Source organism: Loa loa (genome assembly GCF_000183805.2).
Source record: "Loa loa unplaced genomic scaffold supercont3.91, whole genome shotgun sequence".
In the NCBI taxonomy this organism is placed as follows: domain Eukaryota; kingdom Metazoa; phylum Nematoda; class Chromadorea; order Rhabditida; family Onchocercidae; genus Loa; species Loa loa.
The window spans coordinates 11,569-22,496 of record NW_018108271.1 but is presented as its reverse complement, the minus strand read 5'-3'; the positions used below and the strand labels follow the sequence as shown (position 1 = coordinate 22,496).

General features: G+C 31.4%; 1 protein-coding gene across 1 annotated transcript in view; it reads right to left on the bottom strand.

The window, feature by feature from the left end:
- Positions 1 to 3,379: 3,379 nt before the first annotated feature.
- LOAG_17550 (calcium-translocating P-type ATPase) overlaps positions 3,380 to 10,928 on the bottom strand; it is a gene marked incomplete at its 5' end in the record, with an annotated part of 9,023 nt that continues 1,474 nt past the window's right edge. Inside the window, 14 exons of the mRNA XM_020450210.1 lie at positions 3,380 to 3,956; positions 4,268 to 4,487; positions 4,804 to 5,014; positions 5,490 to 5,653; positions 6,268 to 6,468; positions 6,744 to 6,967; positions 7,175 to 7,340; positions 7,855 to 8,116; positions 8,387 to 8,497; positions 8,835 to 9,088; positions 9,328 to 9,469; positions 9,624 to 9,755; positions 9,928 to 10,118; positions 10,505 to 10,643. Of these exons, the coding sequence (XP_020306143.1) occupies positions 3,509 to 3,956; positions 4,268 to 4,487; positions 4,804 to 5,014; positions 5,490 to 5,653; positions 6,268 to 6,468; positions 6,744 to 6,967; positions 7,175 to 7,340; positions 7,855 to 8,116; positions 8,387 to 8,497; positions 8,835 to 9,088; positions 9,328 to 9,469; positions 9,624 to 9,755; positions 9,928 to 10,118; positions 10,505 to 10,643 (2,865 nt within the window). The remainder of the gene's footprint in view (positions 3,957 to 4,267; positions 4,488 to 4,803; positions 5,015 to 5,489; positions 5,654 to 6,267; positions 6,469 to 6,743; positions 6,968 to 7,174; positions 7,341 to 7,854; positions 8,117 to 8,386; positions 8,498 to 8,834; positions 9,089 to 9,327; positions 9,470 to 9,623; positions 9,756 to 9,927; positions 10,119 to 10,504; positions 10,644 to 10,928) is intronic.

Here is a 10,928-nt window from a genome sequence, read left to right as displayed (position 1 = left end):
AATAATAATAATAATAATAATAATAATAATTAAATAATAATAATAATAATAATAATAATAATAATAATAATAATAATAATAATAATAATAATAATAATAATAATAATAATAATAATAATAATAATAATAATAATAATAATAATAATAATAATAATAATATTAATATTAATATTAATAATAATACTGATAATAGTAGTAATAAATGGTAATAATACTGATAATAATAACACAATTATTAATTATGATTCTTGCGCCTAAAAGCTAATCAATTGCTAAAAAGAAGAAAATGGAAGAGTTGATAAAACATAACTTCTTTAAACCTCTAACATTTAATTGTCGTAAAAATATTGAAATCTATTAGTAAATTTATCAAATTCTAAAAACAAGCATCTATTTAATTGAACAAAAGTGAAAAAGGAGAAAGAAAAAAAGCTAAAGAAGATTAAAAATTAAAAAAACTACTACTAACCCGCGCTTTTATTCAATCAAATTTTATTGGATTTTTGTTTTTTTTGTTTTTTTTCTTGATTTCCATCTATTTAAATAGACTAATCAATTTTAAAATTCATTAGAAATAAAAAATTTCTAGCAAATTTTAAAAATAATTCAAAAACCACAAATCAAAATTAAATTTGAATGGTAAATTTTGAATGTTTTTTGAATAGCATCCTCAATGTAAATGATAAAAATCATTTTGCGACGAGAAAGGAATATGAAGGATTTGCAAAATTTTTATCATTTATGATAATAGTAGTGGTGGAAATGTTCGATGCGGAACGTGTAAAATTAAAAATAAAAAGAAATCATCCTTGACCCTTATTGGAAAATAAAACATTTTCCTGACCTTTTTATGGAATAAATAATTAGGCAAATCTAAAATGACCCTTATTATGAGACCACAAAAATATAACATTCTTCACAGTATGTTTTTTCTTTTTTGCATACATCCAAATTATTGCCAACTATTCCTTCGATGATAAATTTATTTTTGTTTTTTTGATTTTCTATTTTTCTTTTTTTTTTATTTTTGCTTCTTCCATCCATTCATTCTCGTTTCATTTCACAATTGCTTTTTTGCTACTTCATCCGGAAGTGCTGAAAATATATTTTTCAATTTATTTAAACCAAAGATTGAACAATTTTTAAGATAGTTCAAATTTATTGCTTTATTTTAAACCTAAAATTATCTTAAAAATAAAACTTTGTCAACTTAGAATTCCCAAACATGAATAATTCATAGAAGTCATTATTATTTTTCGCTTAATTTATAGTATTTTTATTTGTTAATTAATTTATATTATTTTTGCTTAAGTTAGCAGTATGAAACTTAGATTACTCTCACTTATTAACTTATTTATTCATCGAATGATCATTGAAAGGAATAGAAAAGATTTATTTCAAGCCAAGAATTTGCTCTAATTTTACCAAGAAAATAAAATTTTTTCTATCCCACAACATGCTATTATTAGTGTAAAAAGAGATAATTTAAAGTAATCGCTGAATGTATCAAAATCATTGATACATTTCTCATTAACTAATTTTAAATAAATTTTTATGCTTCCAAATTGATTTTCCTCTTCCCAATCTTCTGATGCATTACAAACTCCCACTCCCTATCCAAATCGCGAGATTTTTTCATATCCAAGAACAATCGATGCCACTTTCTTTTTTCTCTTTTTTTTAATTAGAAAATATTAATACAATTAACCGTTCATGTTTATGAGTCGTTAAACACTGCAATTAAAATGACTCATAATAAACCATCCACACTCATCGATTAGCTTGAAAATGAAATTCCGAAACGAAAATATGTAAAGAAATAATCAATGTCACAACCATTAAAAAAATTTATCGAGTTTATTTTTTGATTAAAAAACGGAAAATTTGTTCATTGTTAGCACTCTGTTTATTTGAAAAAATTCGATTGAAATTTATTTTGTTAGCTATTGGAGTTATGAATTGAATCAAAGCATGCATATCAAAACAAACACTTCAAATAATAATTTATGATGGAAGCAACGAGTTTGAAAAGAAAAAAAAATCACTTTACTACAAATCAAATTAATTAATTAATTAATGACAATGAATACTCTCCAGTAAAAGCAGAAGGACAAGAAGGAAAACAATAAATAACAATGAAAGTACGATATTCACTGACACTTCTGTTGTAAAATATTATCAATTTCTGACGAAACATAGACAATAATTTATTTCTGAAGAAGAGGAACTAAATTATCATTACTCGTTGATTAAATTTACACTTCCCCAGTAATACTTCCAATAAAATTTACCTATTATTTTTCTTAAGATTTGATTACTAATTATTTTATTTAATATATGTAATTCATTCAAATATTTCAAATGACAATTATTTCATCGCAAAATTAATGCATTAACTCTCATAATTTATACAGTGCCCATTTGTTCCTCTTCTAATACTTTGTTAGTTGGTTTGTCATTGTAAGAATTAATAATGTGCAATACTTTCCAGTATGTCTCCAATAGAATTTTTAAAATCACAAAAATTCTCACCTAAATATTTTTTGAGTGATGAGAAAAAGAGAAATACATAAACAGAAATATCTTCCAAAACAAAAATACCATTTCTAAACATAACACAACAAATCATTCCAATGAGTTCAATTATTATTATTATTGATGCAACATATTGTACTGATTCTGATTCTAGCTAAATTTCCAAATAAAATTGTGCTCAAGGAAATAAGATATGAACTGATCAACCTCAAATTTTAACTATTTTAAACAACAAATTACATTTTACTCTTTTTCTGCTTATCTCTCCTGCGAGTAACCGATTGATAAATTAACATCGCTATGTTTTATCACTGTTAAAAAATACTGAGTACCAACAAACAATTTCCCCAAGAAAAAAGGGGAAAAAAAGAGGAATACACCAGAAACTTTCTGTATGTTCAAATAAGTGAGAATTAGCCAAATAATTGAAATCAGTTATAACAAACAAAAAAAAGCGGAACAAACGTGAAGAGCACTTCTAAAATAAGTATTTGAGAAGGAAACAAGTCATCATTTACTCACCTTATTTCATTTCTCATAATTAAGCAGTGTTTTTCATTTTTCTTCTTTTCCAGTGATAATTTTGGGAACAGATTTTAAAAGCTGAGCAGAATGATTCAGAGAGAGAAAGGAAGATATACGAGGTGCGATTAAGGAGGAGCAAAAAAAAAGAACATAGCGAATGATACAACCTAATTCTTTCAAATTTTCAGCATTAAATCTAGAAAAACTAAGTCTTCTGTATTCAACTTAATAAAATCTTTAAACTATAAAAATAAGTCAGGACGGTACTGTATAATAACGCTTACGTTTTAAAGTTGTCACAACAATCTGTAGTGAGGAAGAATCATTATAGTTTTCGGATGGCACAGGTGGGAAGATCAAGGAAGTTTCGATCAAGCATCGTAGACTATATTGAGTTACTAGTTAAAATATCCACACAAAACACAACGAGAAAAATTAATTTTTTTCATCATAAATCATCACGCGAGTGTAAATGAAAACTGTTTGGGCTCGATTGTGTATCCTTACCAAAAGCATGCATTAGTTGTGGAAAATATGGTTTCAGAAGCCAATAAAAGTAACCAAGACAAAACGTGATTAGCATAACAAAGGTAAGTAGGGTATGTGACACACGTTTTTTGATTGGTTTTTCATAATCACCAATACGGCAAACAGCCTCACCATCGATGTAGTTTCGAGCAATGAATTTCAAGACTTCATCCAGAAGTATAACAGGGAATGAAATTTTCAGCACTGCGAACCATTCCATTAGTGTGAGTGGTGTAATCTGGAAGATCGTTGCCAAGATTTCCACATACAGGATAACGAAATGCAATGACAGTGATAGAGCTATTGATGATATCAACCAAACGTTTTTCCATGGCGGCATTACCAAAAGCGACTGATTTTCCGATAAACTGTAAATTACATATATTTCAGCTGCAACTGAATTTTTCAATTTATCTATTTAACATATTAGTAGTTATCATCAAGAAATTCCATTTGAAATTTTGATTCTAACAGTACTTTATGTCGATGCTTATATAGGAATCCAGTACCTATTATATACCTAATGAAAAACTAAAAATGTAGCATCAATGAATTTGTAGTGTTTTTCCACGTCATTCCTCCCTGGATGCAGAATCAGAAGTCTGCCCGAACAGACAAAAGCTGATCATTAATCCAATTACTGCGGAAAAATTCGCTGCATTAAAAAGAAAAAAAAAACCTATTCAATGCGTTAAACATTTCAATTGTAACTAGAACTGAAAGCGCCATTGCATTAGGATGTGGATCCTCAAAAACGGCACAGTCAAGATCGACAAAGTTCTCTGGCTCAATTTCACAACGCATCCAGTGTGTCAATTGATAATAACTGATCTGTGGACCATCTTCATACAATAAAAACCACCACATCGCTGCACCAACGGTTGCCAGTCCAACATATGCTAAAAAATAAAAATTGATGCACAAGAAAAAAAATTAAACAGGATTTGATAACAAAGTCTAGTCCATCCCATAAAATATTTCAAGCATTCGGTAATTCAGTAATTCAGTCCAGGAAGTTATATAGCAAATCAGATAATGGGCACAGAACAGAAAGACACCTGAGCAGGATGATGACCAATGGAACAAGTAGCAGTTTTTTTTTATTTTCTACTAAGATAATGCAAAAGGATTAATGTCTCGAGCATGTCCCGACAAAACATAGGCGAAGGCCTTTTTTTCTCATGAGCGCTTCTCGATATAATGATAAAAATTTACATCCAACAGCCATGTAACGGAAGAAAAGCCATTTGGAAATAAGCGACTCTCCAGCAGCACGTGGTGGTCGGTCCATAATATCCAAATCCGGAGGATTAAAACCTAAAGCAGTAGCTGGAAGACCGTCGGTGACCAAGTTTACCCACAACAGCTGCACGGGAATTAATGCCTCGGGTATACCTAATGCTGCTACTAGGAAAATCGATACAACCTGGAAAAGTACTAATTTATTTAGCAAGCAGTAGATTCAAACCATCTACTTCTAAGAATTCTTGACTTTCATTAACCAATATGTTCGTGTAAAAGCTTACAAGCTATTATCTGGTTTAGGATACTGTCTTACTATAAGCATTCGAAAGAAAAGAAGTAGTTGACAGTTTAATTTGATTCTTAAAACTATTCCTTTCAATCCTTAAACTATTCCGAATTATTCAACATTCCCAAACGCTAACAGTTAAACTAACACTGCATGAGTGAAAAAATTCTACAAAATTTTCAAAATATTTTTCTAGATATTCGAGATACAATTACTCAGAACTCAGACTGACAAAAATTATAAAACTGTTAAGAATTTTAAACTAGATTTCATTATGACTTTCTAAAGAAAAAAATGAAGCGAAAATGAGAGAGATCTGAAACAAAAAATTTCGCCTTCGAATAAAAAAGTGCTTTAAAATTTTCGAAACCTCGCCAATATTTGATGAAATAAGATAACGAATAAACTGCTTCATGTTATTGTAAATAGCTCGTCCTTCTTCAACTGCCGCAACAATTGTCGCAAAGTTATCATCAGCTAAAACCATTTCTGATGCTGTCTTTGCAACAGCTGTTCCTGAACCCATAGCGATGCCTAAATCAAAAAATAATGATCGACTGCAACCAAAAGTGTGGCAATTATAATAAAAGCGGTAAGAGTGTCTGAAGGAGGGAGAAAAATCTGAACACGACTGCGATAATACTAATGAAAACTACGCATATACCATGGGAATACCGGATATTGAGTCCTTAATAAAAGCCAAAAAGGTGAGGTTCAAAAATTTTAGTTTCAAAACATGAAGTAGGTCGGCTAAATATGACCTTTACTCGCGATAATTTTTGTACAGCACATGTATGTCTTAATCTATGAGTGGATAAGATATCATGAAATCATCGTTTTGTAATAAATCTGTTCCCGTTTTCATATTGCACGTATACACATACACTAACAGCCCTAAATCACGTAAGAAACCAAGGCATCTTTTGTCATGACATGTTTATCTTAAGGAATGCTGTTGTAATCTAAACTTGTTCCTTTTATGTCATATTTCAGAGTTCGTCCATTTCCTTAAATCATATTTTTAACTTGGTTCTCATGTAAACAATCTGAACCGGCACTACATACGTCATAGTAGACATGGTAAATCGTATTATAGAACACTTTTTAATTTTCATAAGTTTTAAACGTTCAAACTGCTAATACTATACCGATTTCGGATTTCTTCAGTGCCGGTGCATCATTCACTCCATCACCAGTCATAGCAGTAATTTCGCCATGTGATTGAAGAAATTCAACAATTTTTGATTTATGCGCAGGCTCAACACGTGCGAAAAGTTTAGCTCGTCGGCAGGCATCGCTTTGTTGCTCTGGTGGTAAATCATCGAATTCCCGTCCAGTAAATGCCTTACCTAAAATTGTTTCCATATTAAGATAAAGTTCTCGTATTCTGAATGATTATTTGTCATTATGATTACAACAGTAATAACCACAACAATAGATGATCAGTTCAATTTATGTCATAATTCATTCCACAGCTAAATAAATCACAATTGTTATGGCCATTAACAAGGAAGTATGGATATGGTTTTCCTATTTATCCAAAGAGCAATCTAATTTTCAAGTGATAATTTACGATTTTTGTAAATAACGTAAAATCAAGTTCTTTAATTATAGTAACAATTACCAGTAGAATCTTCATCTTCAGCGAAAAGTCCAATACGACGACCAATAGCTTCTGCAGTATTTTTGTTATCACCGGTGATCATAATAACTCGGATACCGGCCATACGACACTCTTTAATTGAGGGAATCACCTCGGCTCGTGGTGGATCCAACATACCAACCACACCCACAAATGTTATATCCTTTTCGTAAAGTATAAATTGTGACGAATCTTCCAAATTCATACTACAAAGTCGTTGTTAGAAGTCTTTGAATACATAACAAAAACTACATTATAATGCATCAAGTGCACTTATTGGTTTTTAAATGTATTTAATACAAATAATTGCAAGCAGGACATCAAGCAACTTTCAGCAAGAAAAAAAAAATTCTAGTTCTGCATTACAACATTACGTTCCTTCTTTCTCTGTTCACAAAATGATAATAAATTACTTGCGAGCATCTGATGGACTATCGATTGTTCCCAAAGCTAAACATCTCAAAGTATCACGTCCTGTACCATAGTGAATGCACTGGTCGACGATTTTTTGCGTTATCTTCTGTGTTAACGGTATTCGCTGTCCGTTCACTCGGACATGAGTACACCGATTCAGTACACCTGAAAAAACATGAAAAAATAAGAATAAAATTGGTAACTGATAGCTGAAACAATAACAAAAAATATCTATAAATCAAATCCAGTTTCATCTTTGCTTAACAAATCATTCACATGTTTAACTTGCAAACTAAAAAACACGAAGCAAATTTACTCATTTTTTCGTGTTTTACCAAAGGATCTCTTTCTTCCTGATATTTTATAAACATCCAGTTTTCCTGTCAGTAGTCCAGTATGCTTACCATAGTACTTGAGCATGCAATTATTGCATCATATTCTTCCTACGCCTTTTTATATGCACATGCACACAGCCGAGACCGTCGAAGCAAAATCATCGCAAAATTTAGTCAATTTTAAAAGCAAATCTATTGTATTCTCTCAATTTTGATGCTCCGGTTTTTGGAATAATGCTATTTGCGAACATAACAACAATTTTAATAACTTCTTCCTTAAAGATTCGAAAAAAAGCTTAGAATTTTATAAAGAATCATATAAACGAAAAAATATGTATACAAACCTTCTGGTGCTCCCTTTACAAACATTTTTGCATGCGACCCACCGGATGATGGCATGCAAAATGCGCTCATACTTTTTCGATCTCGTGAAAACTCCAAAGTAAATTCTTTCTTCCATTTTTGTTGAATTACTCTGTTGCAAACACTTCCCAGATCACGAGGTGATAGGCCCGTTTTATTTGTTCCATACACATTCATTTTTTCGCATAAAACTACTAGTGCCGTTTCCGTTGCTTCACCAACTTTCTCATACACGTGTTTCGTCTGGAAAAAAATCAAGACATAAACACACATTTCCAACATTTTCATCACTTGTTCTATCCTAAATTTTGTGAATTCGTTTCATAATTATGGCAGCTCAAAATAGCGTAATAAATGTTTCATATCATCCAGTATCTTTTTGGAACTTCTTAAAAGTAACTTCTGCAACTCTTGTTAATTGATTGCAACGAAAAGAATTATTATATCCCGAAAACTTTAAATGAAATTGCAGTTAATCTTTCATATCAGGTTTGCAAAAAGGAAAGATCGCACTTCGTTATAATCGACAGAAGAATCATTGCACATTGCACAAATAGTCGCTAATTCTGTTAAAGCCTCAAATTCACCACTCGCACAATTTATTGGCCGTCCATGATGAAATACCTAAAAACAAACCAAAATTTCATCCGAGTATCAAAATGTATTGTGAAAAAAGTTTTAAACGTGATATCCGTTCCTACTGATCATATCATTTAAAGAGAAAAATTGAGTGGCAAATATGATAACCAATCTCAACTCTCGATCTATTTATGTCGTCTCATCCCAAATAATTAATGTTCAAAATCTTATCAGAAGCTCTCAATTTCTACTTTCATTTCTAACCATATATATATATATATATATATAATTTCGTCTGATTGAATGATGATCAAATAAGTCAAACAGGTAAGAAAATAATACGTAAAACAAGCAATTTAAATGAAATAAATCAAGTTGCTACCTGTCCTGATGGTTCATAGGTTGACCCGCTAATGGTAAATTCAAGGAAATCAATATCATCGCCAGTTACTTTACTCGCAATAAACATTTTCGAAACGCTCATTTGATTAGTAGTAAGTGTTCCGGTTTTATCTGAGCAAATTACGGAAGTACAACCCAGAGTTTCCACTGACGGTAAAGAACGCACAATAGCATTTTTTTTAGCCATCCGACGTGTACCCAAAGCTAAGCAAGTAGTGATAACAGCAGGAAGGCCTATAATATCACATTGCAGATAAGCAAGCACAATACATTTAATTTCAAATGATCACATCCACATCCCCAAGTCTGTGTCAAATGAGTGCGAAGCATAAATCACTATAATCAGTTTGAAAGATTTGAAGAAATATACAACTTTGATTCAGGTTTACAGTAGCTTTCCGAATTATATCACTCCATAACAAGTGTTCCTTCCCTTTAAATTTGCAAAATGCATTAAATGTGAAGAAACATACCTTCTGGAATAGCAGCAACAGCAAGTGCTACAGCAATCTTAAAGTAATAGATGGCACCTTTAATCCATGAACCACCATGAGCAGGATCATTGAAGTGACCAATATTGATCGCCCACACAGCCACACAAATAATTGAAATAACCTAAAAGGTTTTTCACTGAAAAAATTAGAAACTGAAGTACAAGCTTGTGGGATATATCCTATCCATAAATAAATACTGTTGAAACTCTAAAACAAAAAATTCCAAGATTTAACTTAAATTCTGAAAAAAGAATAAAAAACAAAGCAAATGATACTTTGGACAACTGTTCACCGAATTCATCAAGCTTCTGCTGCAGCGGTGTGCGATCTGTTTCAGTTTCAGCCATTTCGGTACGAATTTTACCAATTTCTGTATTTAACCCAATGCCGAAAACAACACCACGAGCCTAAAATACGGACAACACTGACACTATTTCTACTCATTTCTATATATTTCCGCAAATGACAATTCAATTTCCAGGATATTTCGATCTATATATTTCTATATATTTCCGCAAATGACAATTCAATTTCCAGGATATTTCGATCTCATGATTTTGTTAACAATTGAAAACTTACCTTCCCAGCAGCAACATTTGTTCCGGAGAAAAGACAGTTCTTCTTATCCTGATTAACAGCTCTTGGATCAGGTACAGTATCCGTATGCTTAATTACAGAAACTGATTCACCGGTGAGGATTGACTGGTCGATTCGTAATGTCGTTGAATAAATTTTTATCAGACGTAAATCCGCAGGGATTTTATCACCCACTGAAATAATGATAATATAATTTTCCATACGACAAACAGAATAAAACAGTAATATGTTCTGAAATTGCAGCGGAGTAGACAAGCAGGAATAACAACTTTTTACGCTGATTCTTGTTGATTCTCCCTAACGTAATAATAACCATGATTTTCATTACTGCACATTTTTTTGAAAATCTAATAATATCGTTGACTACATCCACTTGATAACAACATGAAATTATGTATTGCTGCTGATTGAAGGAACAAGAAAATCGAGAGCGCTACGTCCGCACAATTTAGTCCATTGATTTTGGAATCTAAGATGGTTCCAACAATCCTTATTGAAAAAAAAAGCATAGGACATTTATTTCAAAATGTTTGAAAAATATTCTTCCTCTGAAAGATACCTGAAACCTCAACGATATCACCCGGCACGAGTTCATTAGCACGAATCATCTGAATGCCATGTTTTCCCTCGCGTATTACTTTTGCCATTTCTGGTTCATATTCTTTAAGAGCTTCTATAGCACTTTCGGCATTCCTTTCCTAAAAAACGAGACTTAAATTTTAACATGAAGCAAAATTTCACAACTCATGTTAAAATGCCTAAGCAATTCTATTGGTGGTTATAGAAGTGAAGTGAAGAAAAATGTCTCGTCACTTCCCTTCCATGATGATATCCCACTTTCTCAGCTCACCGTATAAAAATATCCAATTTGTCAGTTTCGGCAAAAAGAAATGAAATTTCTCTCGTGACATGAAATGTTCACCACAGCATGTTTAAGTATGGGAATATCCCAGGAGTTATGAGTGTTCGGATATTCGGTATAT